Source organism: Pectinophora gossypiella, chromosome 12 (genome assembly GCF_024362695.1).
Source record: "Pectinophora gossypiella chromosome 12, ilPecGoss1.1, whole genome shotgun sequence".
In the NCBI taxonomy this organism is placed as follows: Eukaryota; Metazoa; Arthropoda; class Insecta; order Lepidoptera; family Gelechiidae; genus Pectinophora; species Pectinophora gossypiella.
The window spans coordinates 8,207,786-8,231,721 of NC_065415.1; the positions used below are offsets into that span (position 1 = coordinate 8,207,786).

General features: G+C 38.0%; 2 protein-coding genes across 6 annotated transcripts in view; both read left to right on the forward strand.

Moving 5' to 3' along the window:
- Positions 1-789: 789 nt before the first annotated feature.
- Positions 790-23,936, forward strand: part of LOC126371410 (protein unc-13 homolog 4B) — a 40,802-nt gene continuing 17,655 nt past the window's right edge. The window contains exons 1-3 of one of the 5 annotated variants that reach the window (XM_050016689.1): positions 790-1,779; positions 18,240-18,510; positions 22,630-22,976. In XM_050016689.1, coding sequence (XP_049872646.1) covers positions 896-1,779; positions 18,240-18,510; positions 22,630-22,976 — 1,502 coding nt within the window. In that variant the 5' untranslated portion in view covers positions 790-895. Of the gene's footprint in view, positions 1,780-8,874; positions 8,992-13,829; positions 14,373-18,239; positions 18,511-22,629; positions 22,977-23,936 lie in introns of those variants that run through there. The other 4 variants (XM_050016690.1, XM_050016692.1, XM_050016693.1 and 1 more) reach the window with 4 other exon arrangements.
- On the forward strand, positions 15,616-17,423 carry LOC126371413 (succinate semialdehyde dehydrogenase). The gene has a single exon (XM_050016694.1). It carries the CDS (start codon positions 15,867-15,869, stop codon positions 17,376-17,378), a length of 1,512 nt encoding a protein of 503 aa, XP_049872651.1. The 5' UTR covers positions 15,616-15,866; the 3' UTR covers positions 17,379-17,423.

Consider the following 23,936-nt stretch of genomic DNA (forward strand, 5'->3'; position numbering starts at 1 on the left):
TAATAGTTAGCTGCCGGTAGACGCTTGCTTGTTACCTTAGCTGGTGAATCTGGAAGGAAGCGGAATGCTGGTAGAAATCGATGTCTGCTATTACGGCTTCCTCCGTAATCAGGGGCCGCCACGTCAACGGCCTTTGGCCCTGTATTAGTGATTGCTACGAGGCTTTCTGAGTCATACGAATTGACTTCATCTATCCCAAATATTGATTTCTAGTTCCTTGTTATATGCTAATCTGGCATTTTATTCCCATCGTTTGATGGTTTGTAAAGCCATTGATACTCGTAGGTATTCCCTGTTAAGTCTTAGGTACTATCCCTATTGGGCGACGTGTTATAATGATAAACAAAAGATTGGAGGTGCCGATTCACATCATATTTTTACGTTTATATAAGTATTATTGTTTTGTCTCGATACGCACTCTTATCTGTTTTCAGTGTGTTTATAAATAACACGTGTCGACTCATCGACAAGATTCGCGAACGTTTTGACCCGTTATCCTAAATTAGGTTGGATTTTTTCACGCCTCATGGCCTCTATAAAGAAAACTACAGTTAATTTGTCCGTAGTTATTAATGTCTTAATTAAATTGACTTCGTTCGTCGACCCGCAGGCCTTTGCTCATCCCGCTTTATGTCCGCCATTATGCAATTATGTAAATAATTAACATATTAAATTGGTCAAGTGTAGTGTGTTACGTACGAGTAAGCACAATAAAATCTTGTAGGTATGCATTGCTTATTAATTCGTTTTATTGTTTCAGTGACTACAGAGTTATGCGTTATAGAAGTTTTTCAGAATGTCGATATTCATTTCCTAATTAGACTGCCGAAGACTTTTCCCAAAGAAACTCCCTATTTCAATTTTTTTTTAAAGTGACGTGAAGCATTCAAACAAAATGCCGGAGATAGGCCCTATGATGCGTGCACTGGAACTGCAGCGGCTGATCGAAGACAAAGTGACCGAGTGGCGCGAGAGGTCAGCGCGGGTCGGCGGCCGCAGCGTGGCCGACTCTTATCAGCAGCCACTCAACTTCAAACGTCACACTAATAGACGCAAGAACAGCGCTGAAATCAGCAGAATTATCGCAAAGTACTCAAAGCCCAACAAGAGGGCGGACGAGCGATACGTACTGCCGCAGTACACGCCAGAAATAACCCCGGCGCGCCCCGCCAGACTCAAAAAGACTAACTTAAAATTATCCAAAAGCGAAGACAATCTCGCGAACATCGGCTGCTGTACCATGGATCCTTACCCTGACCCGACGGAAGTCAAACCTCCGCCCCGCGGTCGGTTCAAGTACAACGCGAAGAGTTACGAGGACATCACCGCCTTCGCCGACATCGAGCACAGGAGAAAGAGTACAAACTTCGAAGAGAACAGTATATTGAATGCAAAGGTGATCAAGAATGACACGCGACCCAAACTTCACAGCATCGGCGAGAACTTTATGGCTACTGAGTTTAACGACAGTGCTTTAGAATTGAGACATAAATCGATTTTTTCTACATCGACTCCCATCTCAAACAGAAAAACGTGTCCAGTGGGTGATTCAGTGTCAGTGACTTTTGAAAGGTGCACCACTTACAATCCGAGTGATTTAAAAAAAGGTAGTTCGGAGCCGGATATCCTCAGTGTGAATAGCAGAGACTCTGTAGGGACATCAAAGACACTCGACTCGAAGAAGCGGTGGAAGTTGCTGAAGCAGCCGTTTCGGAAGGGCACTTTCGACTGCCTCATTCTATGGCGTGGAAAAAAACCAAACGTGGAAAAGAAATCAAGGTGAGGGTAACTATCTGTTTTTTATTACTGCTACCATGTTTGCACGTACTCAAGTTGCAATTTTATCCGTCGATTTATTTATTTTACGGTTTCTTTCCGTTGGCTTGTTTACACTTTGTAAATAAATTACCGTTCACGAGTAAATAACTGCTCATCGATTTCTTTAGATATCTTCCTGGGAAGATAAAGTCTAGAATTAGTTTCTAGTTAATTAGGTCGTATGTTTGAACATGTGTGGATTGTTTTGATTAGAAGTATGCACTCGTGATTGCGTCGTGTAAATAATGAACTACTTAATTACAAGTAGCTGATGAGTGATTGTTTGGTCATTGACGTTATAAAAATGTGCTACTTAGTTGGTTATGTTATGCCATAAGCCACTTCCGTTAACTATTTCCAAAACTCTTAACCCTAAAGACACTTCAATAATGTATGTAGGTACATATGTTTATATTATAAGGCCAGCACAATAAAAACAAATCAATATAACGATTACGTATATAGATGTAGACGAGACATGTAGGTACTTATAGTTAAAATGATTGTGGTGTCATTGCAAAAACAAGCTCAACATTATGTTTAGTCGACCTTTAGTTGATTGCAATTAATGCATACAATATGATAGTAATAATGGTATAGTATGTACCTACACTTTATATTTTGCATGTACCACGTCATTTAATAGGTACCCACTGTTTAACGACGTCCGTTGAAAAGTTATGGAATAACCACTGCGTCTTGGTGAGCTTTTAGCGTCCCGCGTGTCGTGAATAGTGGTCAAACAAGTTCATGCTCACAGGTACAATCATAGGTAGAGATACCCTCTCTAGGGAAACCCAATGGGCAATCTCCTCAGTCGCGGTTGCTATCCAGGTTCAATGTGAAACGGTATAACTATTCTCATTGGAAATACCAACTTTCTTCTTCTTATAGATGACTAAGCTAAGACACTTATCGTAGATTTACTGTTTGCAAGATGACTTTGATATATTTAAATTACCCGTGAAAGTTCAAACAGTTGTTTAAGTATTACTTATATGAATTTATCCTGTGCTGAATACCCCAATCATATTGCACTAATTTGGATTCCTTTTTGTGTATGTTTAAATGGTTTTGTGTGCATAAAGAGTTCCGGCTATATATTTATGCCATCTGCGGCAAATTTACAATAAGTCAAGTCAAAAAAAAGTGCAGTAAAGAATATTTTACTTGATTTACGACACGGTTCATCTGTCTTTGACATCGTGGAATTTCGTATGAAAAATAGTTACAAATTGTCGTCTTGATATTTATGGGTTTTCCACTAGGTATCACGTACACCCGTCTTGTGTGCTAGTGACAGGTATAATAAACGAAATAAATGTGTGGTGTAAATTGTACAAAGCTTTCCGATGAATGCAAATAATTTAGATACTTATGTTTTTGTTTGTTCCCTAATCATTCGCGTAGATTCATCATGCTGCATGAGTCACGTTACGGGTCCGAGTTTCTCCACCGACCGTAACATCCTGTGTGACCACAGCATGGTGTTGCATAGTGCTTTAGTTGATTTTTACTCTTTTTTCGTGTCAATGACCACAACATAAACAACTACAAAAGCAAGTACCTTCAGGTGTATGATCACCAGCACTGCTAGGTAAAGAACTTTAGTAAAGTGCATGCAAAAGCCTACCTGATAAGGGAATCCTCGTCAGAATCAAAGGGTGTAACTGTATTAATGACTACCTGAAATTGGGAGGGGTTTTATTATATAACCTTCAGGACTTTCGGTTCTGTGTGTCAGATTTCACGTTAGGCTTCACGCATGATGTCAATGGGACGACTTATTGTAGTTTCTGGCATAGATTGCAAGGACCACATTTTCTCCATAGGTATCCATTATTCAATAAAATAAAATTAAATATCCCACCTTGCAGACAACTGCGTTTTAAGGTGCGGAAGATTTTCCATTGTTTCACTGAATATTTCGCTCTACCATATCTCTACTTTCCGCGGATAGCTTACGAACTTTAGCGCCGCGGCGCTACTAACGGAAAATATTGGAACTACGTTCATACAATGTATACGTATACGTAAGATTGAGGCGACTGTGGTTTGGCTGGGTTATTGTTGGTACTCCATGTATTGTACAGATGGCGTTACATGTACAAGAAAATCTTGTCGATATTGCATTGGGTTTTGTATTGCCTACAATAGTACCTACCTATACTACGATTGTTAGGCAAGTCAGGAAGGGAAGTTCTTTATTTAAATCAGTTACGTTCGGTTCCAAGGTTTTATGGTACCTACCTACCATTTTTATAACTGTACGCTCACCAAAACTTCGTCCATAATTTTTGAATTCATGTTTTATCATCAATTATTGTGATGTGCCTATCGGTGAAGGAAAACATCGTGAGAAAACCCACATTCCCGAGAAATGCGTTTCGGAGGTATGTGATCTAACCAGTATTGGGCTGGTTTTCCTTTCATGGGTTGGAAGGTCAGACAGGCAGTCGCTTCTGTAAAAAACCGGACCTGTAAAATCTTTAGATTAAAGCGGATTATGAAATATCCCGTTTTCACTAAGTATGATAGGGAGATGATGATACAATTTACGTACCTACTTCTATATTCGATGGAATGAACAAATATAAATCTATGTAAATAGCTGACTGTAAGTTATGTTACGGCCATTCATGGAAAAAACATAAAATCCCCCATCGGCAAGACCACCCTACACTTTACAAATTTTCCCTTGTAGCGAACTAAGTTTCATGAGTCATCATTGACTGATTCTAGTCAACTGCAGACTAGTGAGAATCGTCTTTTGTTTTGGCGGCCGTTAATTTTGACAGTGAGAAATTAAAACTACAAACAAGGTAGGTAGGTACTTATCTATCCAAATATGCTTACATTAGTTAATTCACATTCTGTTGTGGCAAATGTTTATCTAGAAATTTGGACTGATTTCTTGGGTTGTACAGGGTGTTAGTGACATCGTAACAAATACTGAAGGAGATGATTCAGACCATGAAACTTCGAATTTTTTTTGTGTTTTTTAAAGCTATTTTCCGTTCCATACTTTTGCGACGAAAAATTGCGCTTGATATCAACTCTCGAATCATGGCCTGTTTTATACAGATTTTTAGATTATACAGTTTTTCAACACTTTGACATTTTGTCCATATGTTTGGTCCATGATTGGTCCCTTTCACTTATATAAAAATTGACCTTACTCTCTTTGTTTTGTGCTCTAACAAACAACGAATCAATTTCTTTTCTTCGCAGTCGAAAAATGTTCTCCACATCAATTTCTAATTACCAAAAAACCTAAGATGCCTTTGATCCACTTTCCTAGTATAAAGAATAAACATTGCAATGTATCTACTGAGCAATGTGCGGGCACTTACCTAAATTAGAGGTGAATTGACAAGCGTTGGTAACCGGCTGAGTAATACCGTGACCCTGAGTTGGTCCAGCGTGGCTGAAGTGCGGTTGTATAACATTAACATTATCATCATTACGAGCCGCGGTAGCCTTTCTAGCCTCATAATAATATCATGTCGTTTATGCTTGTTCAGCTTGCTTTTAGCTCAATGATTCAACTTGTGTACTATAGATACTTATCTAAGTACCTATTTAAAATCGGAAAAGGAAGGAATCGGAATCGGTTTAGTACGATCTACTCTGAACCAGCGTGCGTGTATGAAGCGATTGATGAATGTGGAAGAAGCAAGAGAAGTGCGTCAGGATCGAAGCAAATGGAGTTCTATAGTCTCTGCTTACCCCGGTGGGAAATCGGCGTGAGTTTATGTATGTATGTATGTAAAATCGGAAAAGCGGGTCTTGTCTGACTTGAAAGTTTCTAATCTAATCTAACTTACAAGATCCCACTGCTGGGAAAAGGCTTCCTTTCCTCTTTCCATTTTTCGCGATCCTGTGCGTACTCCGGACAAGCGTCCAAGTCCTCACGCCACCTCTTTCGAGGTTTATCACGGCGCCTATACCCTTCATGAGGCACAAAATGCATGACGATCCGTGCCCACCGCTCAGGGTGCATGCGACAAACATGTCCGGCCCAATTCCTTTTAAGCCTGGCGGCTTCACGTCCCACAACAGCGATTGCAGTTTTTGAACGCTTATTGTCTTGAAAGTTTTATTTTACAAAAAAAAACACCCGTTATTCTGTGATTACAATTAAAACTACAAACAAACACTACAGGACGGTAGCGTCATATTACTGATAATTATTTTTGCGCAGAAAGAATGAATTTGTGCTGTAGGGGAAATAAGTGAAAATAAGAGGAATTTCTTCTTAAAGTGATGCGATATTTAACTCGCATTTTCAAGCCTGAACCTGCTGTCAGGAACTTTACGATCGTTTTGATATATCAAATAAAGATCGTCAAGAAATGATTAAGTATCCCGTCGCACTCAGATACCTTTGAACAGAGGCTGATTCATCAGACCATCACCTCATAACGATGCGTTTAAGATAAATGTTTATGCTTAGTAGTTACGCGTTCGGCCACATGCATCCTATTAAAACAGTCGTCTTTATGCCTAAGACAACATGTTTCTTGTTTACCCAGTTGAGTAGGCATTTGCAAGACAATTTTGATCAATTACTCAATAGGCAATTATTCCCTCTTTAAGATAATAGCGCCACCGATGCGGCTGGTATTAACAATCTATTGTTTCGTTTAGGATTGTTAGGTATTTTCTCTGGGAGATTTCCCGAGATAAATTACCTAACACAATATACGTGCTATTAAGTAACAATTATTTTTGTAATTGCGTAATTTAATTTAATTACTTGAACATGATGTGTAGTCTGGAAAAATCTTAGAATATGTTGATTTGTAGGAATTATGCCGGATGGAATATAATTCCACATTAAACAAAAACAATTTCACACTGTCGTACGTATTTAGCGCTATTAGCATAACTTTTATCACAGTGGTAATGTTTATCTTGTGCATACTCGTTGACATTTGTATTATTGTATAACGCCTTTCCTTTGTGCTGAAAACCTGTATACATGTGAACCTACAGTTACATCAAAGTCACATCAAAGCCTGTAATGAAACTAGTATACCTAGTATATATATATTTACGAATTTCCTAGACACTGTACTAGTTTTCTTGTCCGTACAAGACAAAACGATACCTAGATACCAGTACAAAACGATTGCTAGAGTACCTAGCTGTACTTACAAAACTCGCTCGACGTAGAGGGAAAATAAAGCGAACGCAGCGTATGGAAACGCGACGTCAAACCACTCACTATAAAGAGACTAATGTACGGGAATCGACGTTCGGAGGCTCGCTGTAAACGCCATAATTCCCCCTTACGACCTTACCACTAAGGAACATCTTCACAGCTCCTTGTTGCGTTACGTGACGTAGATAAAATAAAAATAAAGTCTCCAACTTCAATCTTAATGCCCAACTCAATAACTACATAATATTTTCTATTTTAGTTATTGGCTCTATGTAGGCTATAAACAGCTTTCCGGTGTTTTCTTCTGTGGTAGGTATTAAATCGATGAAATATTTTTCTAATTAGGTAGGTACTTACTTCTTTGTCAATTCAAGATCTAATTAATGCGATGTTTCTTATGTTCTACTCGTATAATGTTCTCTGTATAAGGATACTTATATTGACAATATGGATAATTCTAGTGTGATTATTCTTCCAGGTTTTATTGAAATATAAGATGTTTTGTCATTTACTTTGGCATAATAATATATTCCACTTATGCAAATGATCTGCCTACTGTCAGTCTGCAAATAGTCATGTGTTGCATATTAGTAACTCAATGAATAAGTTAGTCATTGTCATTCTCTGACTCCTACATTGGCTGTGTCTACTTGTTTGGTAGGTACCTATAATAATACTGGTATCTTAGGAGCTTGTGCGTTTCTTTAGCTTGAGTCTTAAATCTTTGGTACATTTATCGCATACCTACTGTTTTTCATGGAAGTCTTTAAGTTGGTTGCACAACTTGGTTGCCATTCTCTAAAATTATGGACACCACACAAAAAGCAGCTACAGGTTGGTCTTCTCTGCTCGCTGGGATACCTAACAGTGTGATTAACGTTGGAAACCAACCAATACTAGGCTTCTGACGACTTGAGGTTCTGTCATCCTCCCCTGATAGGGATCGTAGGCCTTATATCAAACTCAAAAATATCATTATTCATTAAGTAACAAGTTCCACTTTTTATTGTCAATTTTTACATAAATATATTTTATGTCGAACGTCTCATCCGCCTTCAACTACCGTAGTTTCTCACAACTGTATAGCCGAGGAAAGTAACTGCAAGAAAAGCCTCGGCACAGGGCCCTAGATGTTCACAATTTCCCATGCTTTCCTATCTTCTAAATCATACACCTTATTATATCTTTTTACTAAGTTTTTGTTTAATCACTGAGTTACTTATCATAGAATTAAGATACCTATTTTCCCCTTTTGGTTTAATAGGTAAATTACGTTATCATTCTGAGTCATAACATTAAATTATATGACAAGAGAACTAAGCCGGTCTTGGGATCATGATCAACAAACCTGAAATCAGGGTTTGTTTATCGGGTTTTCCAACAGCTTGCACGCAACATGTTGCTCTTTGTCGCACGTAACAATTCTTAGTTTGTTTGGTTCCGTATGTTTACGTACGTAAGTATATTTTTGTAGAGTATGAACATAAATAATAACAACGCATAACGCATCAATTTATTAAGGAAAAACCAAACCTCGAGTCAAGGCCAAACCGTGATTATAACTCCGTATCTGTGTGAAAAATCAGGAATATTTTTTTCTTTCTTGACTTCTGGCCGTAAAACCACACGTTCTGCGTTATCACGTCTCGTCGTAAAAAGGTTTCCGTGACTCAACCTTGGATCTCTAAAAAACTAGAGTAGTTAAACCTCACGCAAACAAATGCTGGGACCGCATGAAGCATTCTTAGCCAGTCACCGACAATCCGCGTAACGCGAAGCCTGAAAATTCAGACATTATTAAGTACCTACTTCATAATATTTTTTCCTTCATAAATATTATCTTTTTACCTACTAATGTATGTTCCTAGTCGAACGATTAACTGTTTATTGTGATAAGAGATAATTTTCAGTGAAAATATTGTGAAAATGGATAAAAGAGTACAGGAAGACCCTTGGAAATTCCTGTACAAGAAGTTGCAAGAGAAAGACATCATAAGCTCGAGGAAGTAAGCGTTGTTTTTTTTCATAATTTCTAAATGAGCTTTTTATACTGAATCTAACTATGGGCACTTAATCATGGACTTCTACGTTTTTAAAAATTTCGGCACATTATCAATATTATGAAATAATTTCCTCACAAAACAATGAAATTAATCAATGAGTATAAAAACTGCATATTTTTCCCATCACGTGTCTCTACTGTTGAGTGTTCTTAAAATTTGGATATTTCCCCATACTAATTGAGTAAACGTATTGTCTAGGTTAGGTATATTTTTACACTATAAAACTTTGCACAGCGTTTAAAAAGCGTTGCAAAATCAGTGTTGTATTTATTCCCTAAAGATCGGGAAGAAGATAACTTAGAAAAACTTTTGTGTACAAAACATACTGCCTTTTTCCAACTTATGGCTTTTCTTTTTCGTAACTCATCCTTCAGACGGAATACACTCCACGTTGCTCCACATTTTATAGCAATTTATCACGAAGTTTCTGGACATTTGAGCTTCTAGTTTTTATCCTCATTGCCTCAAAGGTTTCTTGAGTGAGAAATACATTAACTTAATTGAATTATTTTTAACAGTTTTAGATACTTATGCGCTATGAATTAATACCGATCGAAGTAGGTAACTTAAATATCGGGTGAGCAGCCCACCCCCATTTGTCCAGCCAAGAAGATGATGTTAACTTTATAGTTTGATTTGCCTCAGATGACGATAACGTCATCAATAAGTCACGTCAAAAAAAGTACCTACAAGTCGCGCGTGGGTTGTATTAAGTTCATAGCTACCTATTAAGTATGCGACATTTCTTATTGTATTCATGTAAGATATGGAAACAGCCGCGCTTCCGTGCTTCGGAAGGCACGTTAAGCCGTTGGTCCCGGCTGCATCAGCAGTCATCAGGCATTGGGCCCGCGTGGTGGTTTAAGGCCCGATCTCCCTATCCATTTATAGGGAAGGCCCGTGCCCCAGCAGTGGGGACGGTAATGGGCTGGTGATGATGAAGATATGGAAACAGTATCACCGTTTTGGTTTAAGCTGCAAACTGTATCTGCAGTCACAATTCCATTCAGAATTATTTAAACTTATACTTTCGTTTCCGGTCAATAAATAAATTGCTTATTCAATGAAGCAATAATTTTCCGTACCTTCAACTTTCCCATTACGAATTCACAGACCATGAGGGGCAAGTCTAAATTTTATTTTATTCAGATTTAGTCACATGTAAGTATTCATTTGCCATCAAAAAACAATGGCTTGTTTCATTTTTTAGCTATTTAAAAGCACACAAGCAGCATTGTGTTAAAACAAAAGCACATTATAAAAAACAGCCTTGGGTTTTAGTGTGTCCCGGCGGAGCCTCGACCGGCCAAGGCCTTGATGTTTTAATGAACTTTGCGTCACTTGTCTAATGCCCTGCCCTGATATCACCTTATCTTGCCGAACGAACATAGCTGCCAAAGTCGCGGCCCGCGATTTATTTAGGTACGGGTATGATACAATTTCACGCCTATACACCGCTAGGGTAGGGAAACATGGTAATATTTTTCCCTACCTTCTTTTATTTATTATTATTAGATAGTATTTCATTATTAGATCTTTTGACAACCCCTACGTGAAAACATGATCTAAAAGCCTACACCTGACTTATACGACTCCATTTTCCTCCTCTAGGGGGAAATGGGGGGGGGGGGTGTAGGTTTTAGGTACTTACGTGTAAAGGAAATACTAAATACTTAAGCCAAAAAGTAAATTGAGATTGATTTTTGAACATCATAGACTGGCTTCTATTTCTAGATTGGCTTTTTATAAATTAAATCAAATCAATTTATTTGCGAGAACACATAAAATTCAAAAATGTGGTAAAATAATTTAAATAACTTTAATTACTTTAATATATATTTTTTTATAATTTATCCTTGAACCCGTGAAATACCCAATTCAGTAATAACAACCCTGACACCACCGATACCGACTGAACGATAAAAGAAAAGAATTTAGAATTTATGTTTATTATATAGGTTTGTTTATTTCGTTGAACACCCCTGCTGAGGCGTACTGTAGCCTGTATAGGTAGTAGGTAAATACACCGGAGATAACGTCTAAAGTTAACCTATGATGATGAAGAGTAAACAACTGTGATTAAGTTGCTCGGCTCCTTATCTTCATTTATCTAACGTGTACCTAGAATACCTAGCCGTATAAATGCAGCTTTACGCAATTCCTATTCATATTTATAAAATGTCTGTTATCCATGAAATTAGAAGGTTAAACGAAGGCCAATTTTACAGCGTCACCTATATTTCTTTTTTGGGGAACGTAGCCTGGAAAGGGCTTTTTGGCGGGAAACGGGAACGGGACAGTTGCTTTCTTCATTGAATAATCTAAATAATTAATACGAAGTGGTGTTTTGTGGTTAATGATCGCATTAACTTAATGTGCCTTGACTTAATGTGCCATATTGAAGGGTTGCCAATATGCTTGGGTAGGTATGTACCTAATACTAGCTTCTAGCCCGCGACCTTGTCCGCATGGCCATTGGTTATCGAGCGCAGCACGTTTTTCCATCCCCTTTCCATCTACTTGGAGATGACATCCGGGATAAAAGCTATCCTATGTTCTTCCCTAAGTCTGAAACTATTTCTATACATCAATCTATACATCTAAATCAGTTCATTGGTTTTAGTGTGTAAATATTAGTGTGGAGAATAGCATAGATAGGTACAATCAAAGAGCAAAAGTGCAGTCACTGAGCCCAGCAAATTATTTGTAAACAGTGGTGAAATTATGAACCATTAGTTGTCATAATTATAAAATATATGTTTTTGTAGTTGGTTTTGATCTATTACAGAAACGACATGTAACCAGTAGGCTCTGCACGGTAACCGCCCCGCGCGCGGCGCGATTTATATCGAGGCCTTCGACCAATAGCCGTTTGACGTCCATCTACGTAGATAGCATTTGTGTCGTTTATTCGTCGAACCGCTCAATATAATTCGCGCCGCGCGCGGTGCGGTTGTCATGCAGACCCGACAGGAGGTCTTAAGTGCAACCAGTTAATTTATTACTTTGTAAGAAACAGATTGGACTTTTGCACCTTATCGTACTTATTGCCAAAACACTGGAACAAATAGTTTGGTATGCAGATTGCATGATGAAGTTTACTGACGTTTGGCAAAATATCATTAGGTATCCAACTGTTTTGAAGACTTTAAATGGGTATTTTTTTTACGAAGGCATTAATCAAGACATGCTATGCTTCTATTATCTTATTCAATCAATCAATAATACTTTATTGCACAACGACATACAAAGGATATAAACGAATACGAATAAAAACATAGGTACAATAGGCGGCCTTATTGCTAAATAGCAATTTCTGCCAGGCAACCTTAGGGTGAAAGAAGTCTTATTTTTCCTAATGAATAATTTAATATCAGTAAAATAATTTCCAGACACGATTTCTATGGTTAATCAGTAGGTACATACAACAAAAGGAGCTTACCTGTATTTATTTTAATGCATACTTACGTTAATTACCTACTAGCTTTTCCCGCGGCTTCGCTCGCATTAAATTCGGGGTAATATGGTTCCCCTTTTAAAATGTACTAATTTTTAGCTTCCTACCTTGAAAACTGCGAAAAGACCCATATAAAATACCATCCCCTCTTTGAATGGGTTGGGGGTAGGATTTCAAAAAAAAATGATGCACTATTTTTTGTTAGTCACAATTCCACAAACAGTCCGCATAGGTACCAATTTTTAGCTTTCTATCTTGAAAATTGCGGAATGCTCCATACAAACTTCCACCGAGACAAAAAGTACCAAGTAACAACCTCCGTGGTCTAGTGGTTAGAGCGTTAGGCTCACGATCTGGAGGTCCGGGTTCGATTCCCGATGGGGACATTGTCGAAATCACTTTGTGAGACTGTCCTTTGTTTGGTATTTGGACTTTTCAGGCTTGAATCACCTGATTGTCCGAAAAAGTAAGATGATTCCGTGCTTCGGAGGGCACGTTAAGCCGTTGGTCCCGGCTATTAGCCGTAAAAACACCTCCACCAACCCGCATTGGAGCAGCGTGGTGGAGTATGCTCCATACCCCCTCCGGTTGATTGAGGGGAGGCCTGTGCCCAGCAGTGGGACGTATATAGGCTGTTTATGTTATGTTATGTTATGTGTGACTCTCCATCCCTTCAACTATCTCGTTTACCAAAACAAACAAACAGACAGACACACATACACTTTCTCATTTATAATATTAGTATGGATGCACTGCAACAATACACAAGAATATTCTTGAATATTTGCCTGAAGATTTTAGAGGACATTTAGTGCGAGTACACAGTGGATAAGTATACATTTTATAATATAAGATGAATGTTGAACCTACTAATTTATAAGTAGGTACTTCTACCCAGGTAAAGGATGTGTAAACGACTAATTTAGTTTTAAAAATTTAGGATAATAGGTGTCATTAACACAAATAATCCAAATTACTGGCATTTTTCTTTAAGAGTAACCGTGTTCTTCATACGATTATTCGTATCCGTGAGGTAGTATGGGGAAGGTGGGGGGTATAAAGTATAGCTTCCTATTGTAGTGGGAGGGTTACCGTTACATTAAACCGTTGCACGTAGGTGGGTCTTTCTATACCTAAGAGATGAAGGAAGGTGGCACCTATATAAATAGGTATATCGTGTAGAAACACCAATGACTAATTTTGTGACCGAAAATATATCTTCAGCATGAACAAATATCCAGGAAATGCAGGTTGGCGAGTCACTCTTTGTTTATATTGCGATTGTGCGACGTTGAAAAGCACGTGCGTGTGTACCGACTGGTTAGTTGTTATGCCGCTGCGATCGCAGAGGCCAGAGTGCCGGCTTGGATTACGTCAGTCCACACGCCTCCCCGTCGCACACAGCAAAATAAACGCGTTATCCGCATTTTTCACTCATTCACTGGCCAAAATTGAGTGGAAACATCCATTGCCTGCACTTGTTGGCTTCGCAAAGTGCAATTTAAACAGTGCAGTAGGAGTGAACGTGTCAGTAACCTCTGTTGATCTCAATAATCTTGCGAACAGTGTATAAACGCTATTTCCGTGTCCGATCTCGAGATGCAAGTTTGAGATGCTTGCGTCATTGGTTTCGGAACATATGACTCGGTTTAGTGATTCACTGTAGGTCTTTTAACTGTTTATGGTCAGAGGTCTTTGTGTGCCGACGTGTTAGAAATTAGTTCAGAAGCTTTGTTATTTATATACCTAAGTGTTAAACTAAATTTGAAAGTAAAACAACCAAAATGGATGAAGAATCAATGTGGAAAGGTTTCTACGATAAACTGCAACAACAGAAGTCCATACAAGAACAGGAACATGATAGAAAGTAAGTACCTAGGTACCTGCTAACGTTAGATCTAAGTGTTAAAAGTATAATTAGAATATTTTTTAAAGGTCTACATTACGTAGTTGTAAGTGTTTGTATGTTAACTATTCACTATTATTTGTTTTTTGACTAAAATGAAAGACGAAGTAGCATCAACGGTCAACGTAAAATCAATTTCGCCGGGTAGTTTCTAGATAAAATTGTATAGTAGGTAGGTAGTTTCTGTAATTATATTTTTTGTTGATAATGAAGTTTACAGGTAGTCTGTCTATTAAATGATTTTATGTAGTTATTAAACTATTTGATGTTCATTGCGTAACTAATATCAAGCTGCAAAATATTTTTAATCGCACTCCGCTATGTATATTGAATTTTCCCAGGTACAATATCCGCTGTCTCTAATTTCCTATATGAAAAGCATATCCTAGGCTCCAAGGCGACAACTCTAGACCTATGAAAATAAAGTCTGATGACCAATGTTTACATGCAGTCTAATTCGACTATTTCAGATATGTCACAACAATTTTGTAAAATTTAATTCGTAAAACGGAACGTAAAGTCCTAGTGATGGTCGAACCGGCCGGTTCAACTATATCGATTCCACTGAAAACTTATTTTATTTACAATGTTTTTCCATAGTTATACATTAATTTGATGCATATATCACAAAATCAAAACCACTAGGTAATAAGCACTTATTAAAATGTGACGAACGACATAATGTACATTTTTAACAGTCACTTAAAAACCAAGTTGCGTGTTCTCATTAATGTAGAGACTGATAATTGTACAATTTAAATGAGAATATAGATGGCGCTGTTCAGATTTGATGCGATAATTACCTATTTTCTAATTACTCGGGTAAATAATTATTCAAAAATATAATGTAAAATTATGGCATAAGGATTGTTGCTGGATGTTTGGATAACATTATGTAAAGAATTATGTTGCTACGTATATTGTTTCTACTGTGATCAGAATATCAATGGGTGGAAGGTGTATTGTGCCTGGGTGTAATAAAAAGGGTCATCATTTATACCAAAAAACAAAGATAAGATGCATATGTATGTTAACCATGAAATTAGAAGGTTAAACGAAGGAAGAGTGTTACAGTGCCATCTATATTTTTTTTTAGAAAGTTCCTCATTGTAAACATTTTAAGATTTATATTTGTGATTGTGACTATATTATCGATATCGATAACATCAACTTCAACTTCAATAATCAATTGTGTTACAACACTTCAACTGTCAGCTCTGGGTTGTATTGAATCGCCAGTGGGGAACTAATTGTTTTTGATTGTCGGCTGTAATTTTGTTCAATTTAGATAAATCGTTGAGTGGTCTTTGCTCGGGGCTGCAGTACATTTTACTCGCGTTACCATAATATTTTCACTTATATTCATTTCATTATCTCAGCGCGTGATTGTTATATAAATAAACGTTATCACTGTTGAGTGCGGTTTATCTCAACTGAGAGAATAACACTAGCTTCATGGATCTCCTACGGGTCGGTATCTTGAACACCTTCGTTATCCACACCAGAAAAATGCATTTATTGAGGAATCAAGCTCACGTCAATGGTGCATGGGTAAAAGCAAAAAGTAATGCGATGTTCCCAGTTTTGAATCCGGCGGATGACAAAGTGATTGCCGAGGTGCCGGACATGGATGCGGCAGACGCTAAGCAAGCAGTCGACGTGGCTGCATGTGCTTTCCAGAGCTGGAGACAAACTACTGCTAAGGAGCGCTCTCGCATATTGAGAAGGTGGTTCGACCTCTGTGAACAGAATGCTGATAAAATAGCGGAGATAATGACTGCTGAATCGGGGAAACCACTGAGCGAATCCAAAGCTGAGATCACCTATGGAAACTCATTTTTAGAATGGTTTGCGGATTCAGCCAGGCATATTAATGGAGAAATCATTCAAAGCCCTTGGCCTAACAAGCAGATCTTGTTGAACAGGCAACCTATTGGAGTTGTGTCTGTGATTACTCCATGGAATTTTCCATTTGCCATGATCACACGTAAAGTTGGTGCCCTATTGGCCGCAGGTTGCACTTGTGTTATTAAACCTGCAGAAGATACTCCTTTGACAGCATTGGCTGCTGTTGATTTGGCTGCTCAAGCATGTGTGCCCAATGGAGTTATTAATGTTGTAACAACAAGCAGAAAAAATGCTATATCTGTTGGCAAAGTGTTGTGTGAAGATCCCCATATTGCATGTATTTCATTCACTGGCTCAACACAAGTGGGAAAGCTTCTTTATGGTCAAGCAGCTAAGGGTATCAAAAGGGTTGCTCTAGAATTGGGTGGCAATGCTCCCTTCATTGTGTTTCCTAGTGCTGATATAGAACATGCTGTAGACCATGCTATGCTTGCTAAATTCAGAAACAGTGGACAAGCATGTGTGGGAGTAAACAGATTCCTAATTCATGAAGGTGTTTATCAAGAATTTGTTAATTGTTTCAAGAATCGAATCCAACAGAAATGTATTTTGGGGCCGGGTATGCGAAAGGAAGTGACAAATGGTCCTCTTATTAATGATGCTCAAGTAAAGAAAGTAACTGGTTTAGTTGACAAAGCTGTTTCAAAGGGGGCCAAGGTATTGATTGGTGGTAAAGTTGACACACAATTAGGAAGTAAATTTTATCAGCCAACATTGATAACTGATGTTCAACCTGAAATGGAAATATTCCATGAAGAAATATTTGGACCTGTGGCTGTGTGTTACAAAATAAAAAGTGAAAGTGAAGCAGTGAGCCTTGCAAATGACACAAGAGGAGGCCTATCTGCATATGTGTTCACTAAAGAACTAGGGCAAGCTTTTAGGATGTCTAAAAACTTGGAGTTTGGAATGGTTGCAATCAATGATGGCATTTTGTCTGCAGCAGAACCAGCATTTGGTGGTATTAAGGAGTCTGGTATTGGTAGGGAAGGCAGCTTGCATGGGGCACTGGAATATACTGACATTAAGTATACCCTCATGTCTGGTTTAGATAAATAATTGCCAGGTTGTCATTTACTTTGATATTACTTGTATATTGATTGACTTTTATATTATTTTGATTGTAAAAAATTAAACAATTTTTTATTGGTAGGTATGTTATATTCTTGTATTATAATATCATTCATTTATTATATACCTTTTTAGTTATTTTATTTGTAACTTTGTAAGTTTTTGTAAAATATATTATTAAGTTCAGACAGAGATTTTATAATTGGATATTTATATAAATCATTTAAATTATGCCTAACCATTCCAGTCTTCCAGTGAATTGTGATGTTAACATTAATTAGAGTAAAAGTACAAGTGTTTACAAATTATAAAAGTATCTCCTAGTTGTAGGTGTAATGACTTCCATAAAGCTAAAGTAATACAAACAGAAGAGTGGTAATGAAGAAATTCAATGTTGAGATCGTAGAAATGAGTGTAATTTTCTTACATGGGTATTACCAGATGGGCACAGTGTTTGATCAATTCTAGTCTAGCTTTATAAATGTTAGCTTTCAAAAGTTACTCTATTCATTAACATAGGTAGTGGGGAGGTAGTGAGTTTGAGCAGTGAAAAAGATTTTTATAATGTTGTACCAGTTTTTTTCCAATATTTCAATAATTAATTCGAATAATGTGGCTGTTAGTACTGTTACTATAATTTCAATGTTACGGAAATGTTATCTTTAGAATCGTTGTATTCGAATATTTACGTTTTGAATAAAAAAAATGTATTCTATGAATGTCGATTCATTTGCCTATTAACAACACTCTTCTACACATACCCAGAACTTTAGCTCAAGTAAGTTATTTATTACATCATCTGATCCAATATCACGTGGCAATTGAAACTCAAGAATATTCTTTTTTCAGAATACAAGAAGTGGACGACAGTTTCTTTGAGAAATTCGGCTCTATACTGAAGCAGGCGTCACAACGAGCGGCTATCGAGGAAGCTACTCCCTTGGCACCACTCAAAGAGGTCGAAGAGCAAGATGGTGAGCCGAAAGTATGTGCAGATTTACATGGGGAGTGTCCTAGTACTAGAGACACCGATAGCGGGAATGAGACTCTCCTTGACACGGATTCGGAGCCTGAAGATCCTGAAAAGGTTGATCTTTACAAGGAAGCTGTTGGATGGAATGTAAGTCCTACTATCCATTATCGCTTTATCTATTGTTAAGCACCACTTTACCGACGCGAATAATACTTGTGTCAGATTGATGGGTGATAGGTATGTCAACTTGTTTACGAAATCAAGGGCGTGAAACATAAGTGCGTAAATTGCAGATGTGCCTATTGTTTATACTTATTCATTGATCAAGGCCTAATAAACCTCGTTCAGTCCGCACTAATGGAATCGGTTCGATTTTTCATGAGGTGTGGTGGAACAATAAACACATCATCGTATCGTAAAACCAACTATCGTCACGTATTACCGAAGGGTCTTTGTATGATGCAACGTTTCAATTTTAGCTGGATAAAAGCTGTTAACTCGGCCAGTTGTTTTCGTCATTCCATTTCAATTTGAACTAGACATTGAGTCCAGTGTTCTCGGGAAAGTGGGTCGCAATATTTCTGATCGTGACACGTTGCTCTGACGCCAATCCCGCTGTACTTTCGTTTGTTTGGGCAGGTTTCCAAGAGAATGCTACAATATGTTTATTGCTTTCCTATGTTGTCTATCAGATGCTTGGAAGTTCATTCATACAATTAGGTTGTTATAGTTAGCTAGACAGAAGTGGTTAATCGATTACGTTGGAAGCAACCATTGAAAAGCCCTTTATCATGGATGTAATCAGTATTATTGAGCGTTGATTGTTGCGTTAGCGTGTGTCTGGCTAGCATACAATAGTCCTCATATTGTGGCTCGCTCGGAGGCGGGTCGATGGTGGCACGAAGCCAAACGTCTCTTTTACATTTCCTTCGCTATTTTGTCAACTTCCCACCAAGGTTGAGCTGAATGACCGTCGACTTCAGAATGCGTTTTTATTTCGAATGTCATTCTCCTCTAGCTAATAATAGAGCTTAAAATTCCTACTTTTACAACGCAGTGTCGTCGTACTGAATCGTAATCAATTAATAAACTTGATCAATTGTGTTTTAACTGTACAATGATATAGTATTTCAGTTATTATCCACCTGTATTTTAGTTTCATAATAGTTGCAATATAATTTACTGGGTAGTAATCGTAACCGTTTGCTTCAGACGTGCCTGGCTATCTTCAAAATGCATTAGGCACGCATGCATAATAATCCTTTATGCGTCCATATTTATACCAAGAGCTGTAGGAGTGACGGGAACAAGGATAAGGAAAGCATAAGATTACACTTTATGTCGAATTTTAATATCAACAGTATAAGTTTCCCGACTCATCAGAATAGTTCGCGTTACTATATTATACTATATTTACTATATTTATTGTTTCCAATCTTACGCCAACAGACATTTCGGCGCGCCAGCTTCTTATAAACCGGTTAATTTTGATCCATAAATTAACGTCTAAGTCACGTAAATACCAAACTATCGGCAATAAGTTCGTTTGCTTTCACAATTCGTCATTTTGTATGGGGTATTTCTTGTTGGCAAGCGAGCTTATTTGAAGTACAAATACTAATGAACAGGTGTACTTAGGAGGATCTCTGTGTTTCCCCGCCGCGTTACAGGAAAGTCTGTGTGAATTCTCTGCCACATATGGCCTTTTGCAATGTAGTCTTGTCGGGGATGACTGTGCCTACAAGTTATCTGCAGTCCTATTCCCGCTTTACCCGTGATCAGTTGCGCAAAATTTATGCAATAAAGTTTACGTACGAGCCAATAATTTCCGTTTCTAGCGGGCGTGAAGTGTAAACGTGGTGGTTAATAAAAATAAATAAATCGTTCGGCACGCGCCGGTGAACCTCAGAGAGCCTTGGCTTCTTCCTACGAGCAAACAAAGTATTATATTAATAAACACTCGCCAATTCACCAGTTTTATGTAGCGAACTTACAAATTTTATGCGCTGTACGTACCTGCTAAATGTTGCTGAAATCGGCTAGAGAAATGCGAAAGCCGCGAGAATGCACAGTAAGCATATCTTAGTTATATTTGTATTTTTGATTTAAGACTATAAGTAAATTACGATGGATAGCGTTGACATGTTAATTATCTGATGGTTATTTTTCGGAGTAGCGAATTGACTCAAGCGCTTCTTCTTAGAACGCTTTGTTAATTGACTTGCAATGCCAAATCGTATCTGATACCTATACCTACATTCTGCCTAAAAGCAACACAGACTTCAGTCTCAAGTAGGTATATTAATATGTTTTATTGCCTGGAATCCGTCTATAAAACTTTTCTTAATCTACTGCTTTATAGGTTTTGAATTTGATTGTGGGGAATAAATCTGAACGTTCCATTAGCAGTGACGTTATTGAGCGATATAGGTAGGTTTGTTGAAGTTCACATGGAAATTACGTCAAACGAAAAGAATAATAGATGACGATACAAACTGGTATAATTATCTGATCGCTGATTATAATATGTCCAGCGGCATAAATTAGATGAGGAGGTTAACTTCAGAGGGAAATCCCGGGGGTTGACTCACGCGGTTAAACCAAAATAAAAATAAAAGAGGGTTCGAAATGCGATTTTTAAATTTTTTGTTCAGTTCGCATTCATCTCTGGTGGCGGCGCTTTGCAAAAATAGATTCTGGCAGTGTGGTTACAGTCGGAGTCCCGGCCACACTCAGTGTGCCGGCAACTTTCGGCACATTCACTGCCTGGCTTGCCAATGGCCGAGAGCATATCCATCTCTGGACCTACCTGTGCCGTGTGTGAGGGATGAAGTGCTGAGTGTTCATTGTTGTGTCAGTGTAGTGTTCAACCATGAACGGCACCGGGACGATGCGGCGCAAGTTCAGAGGCGTCAAGAAAGATGTCCTGGAGAGGCAGACTAGTCTCCTCATCCAGGCTATGACAGTACGTGAGCTGTTTATGACACACTAATATATAGTTTATGACATAATAATGCAGTCGAATTTAGCCCTACAGTACTTGATTACGAATCGTTACGTCAGCGAAGTTTATCATAAACTTGCGTGTCAACATTACTTCACAATATTTATAGTTTTGGACGTTTCGTCGAAAATAATAATTTATATAAGCATTTTTAAGCTCATTTAAATGTCTTAATCACAGATGTTCTGTCCATCTGTTCGCGTGTCAATTACATTTAGATTAAGTGGAAACGAGTTAACTGTACCATCAACTTCATTAAGCAAATACAAACGTAGACAGATACTAGTCTAGCAGAGCGTGTAATCGAAACAAGCTTTCTATCAGATCAATATGCTTCCCACGGCGGCGCAGTAACCCTACCGATTTACGAGGGTTGCAACGTGAAATAAGTTTAAAAGTTGAGCTCGACGTTCGGCGTTGGTCGCGTGTCCAACCACGGTTTGTTCCGGTGGTGCCGTGGTAACGGTTGGCGCCCCAATCTCTGACGATGTTTCATTCAGTGGGACAGTAGCTTCAGCGTCGAAGGGCAGTGTCGTTTTGAAACTTAGAATTTGTCGGTCGATGAAATTGCGGTACTATTACGACTCTTCGGTATGTATACCTCATGGTCTGGGAATTTTATCCGCAAAGAGCTTCCGATAGGGATATTCCCCTGATCCTAAAATTGAGGTCATCGCCTTTTGTTGGCCACATGTTAATGATAAATTAACTATTGGGTAGAGTTATGGCTGCCATTTATCTTTTTATTTGAATTCTTGACAACATAATAGACGGTTAAAGTTATAATGACATTTAAAAGTTATTGTCGTGTAATGTGTGTTTAAGAATAAGTGCGGTGTTAGTTTCGTGTGTTACGGTCACGAACATAGCTGGCGAGGAGTAGGTGTGTATGGAGTATACTAAACATGTCTGTCTACCCCTTCAGAGGTATAGGCGTGATGCTGTGTTATGTGTCACGGTCACGCGAGTTATTTTTTATTACACCTATAATCTCAGGTTACATCGGAGTTCAATGGCTTTTTCCCTATAATTACAATTATTATGTTTATTTACAGTATTTACCTTGTTTACATGTTTTTACTGGTCGTCCAGCTCTACAGGTCCTAAACACAATGTATGTAGCATTAATAGTTTATTCTCGCTTTTTTACAAAACCGGAAGTAGTTTAGGGCCTTTTCTTGTTTTCGTCTGAACATTCGTAAACCGACCTTTAACCGCCCACACAAACCTTCAAAGACGTCAAACATTTCGTTTGATTCCAGATCGATGAGTTATATCTGGAGATATTGTACGAGATCCTACACAATGTCGGGGGATGTGACATAGGCTGCGAAGTAGGTCAGCTAGCCATGCTGACCTATGTCCAGGAAGCCTTTAAGATATCAAACGATAAACACACGCTGTTGCTGACTCAAGCCGAGGCCAAAGAACCTCCAGAGCTGATGCTCAATGTAGAGCTGGTTGAAGCGAAGGATTTAGTCCCAAAAGACCCGAATGGTCTAAGTGATCCGTTCGTCACGATATATTTGATGTCCAATTCTTCGCACCGGTACAATACTTCGGTGAAATTGGGGACCCTCAACCCTTGCTGGGAGGAGCACTTCTCATTGTAAGTACTTAAATAATTATCAAGAACTATTTATTATTAACTCATTTATTTCAGATCGTTACATCAAACGGGTCTTTGTTAATTAATTTACCACGTTTGTTGCTCCAACCGATAGTGTAGCAACAAATACAAAACAAAGATGGAATAAACATTTGACGACTTCTGGTCCCTTAGGAGACGTAAATGTATAGAACGTTTCGGTTTTATAACAGAGTCCTAATGAAAATCTTACTGTGATATGTGATATAGTAAAAAAAAAAACTAGTCAATTTACGAACAAAATATGTATATTATTTTTATCTAGTAGTCTAGGTTGGCTACAAACATTTTACTGCGTTTAAAGAGTTGATACACGGAAACGCAGAACGCTCTAAAAGTAGCAGTAAAGTTTTATGATTGCATTAGTCGAATTGAGTACAGGGGGGTTAAAATGGCCACATCGAAGCAATTCATCTAAGACAACAATATTGCTATTTGACGTTTGTTTGCATTGCGCACTTACGTTTATGTGCGCAAATGTCAAATTGCAATATTGCTTTATTACATGAATTGCTTCGATGTGGCCATTTTAACCCCCCAGTAAGGCATAAGGCCAACTGCTTAAGATACAGCTTAGGTATATTATTTGTTATGGCGTATGAGAAGTTCTCAAAAACAAATCGCATGCTTACCTACCAATGGCAACGTTTATTATAAAGGGACACACGAAGAAGAAGAAGTAGGGACACCACAGTAACAGATAAAAAACAAAACACGGAATAACACATAACTTACAATCAAAACACGCAATAAAAACAAATTACATAAGAGAGTACAAATAAATAGACAGTAAACATTAAGGCAAATTGTAATTTACTGTATTACAGCACAGAAGCGCCAATGCGTCGTGAAACTTTCATAAGAATATAATCAAACTTAAGAAACATAGGGTAACATAACTATGTATACTTAAACAGTAAA

Bases quoted from the DNA above. Each gene is read 5' to 3' on its own strand.
- LOC126371413 (XM_050016694.1), top strand. From the start codon at position 15,867: ATGGATCTCCTACGGGTCGGTATCTTGAACACCTTCGTTATCCACACC.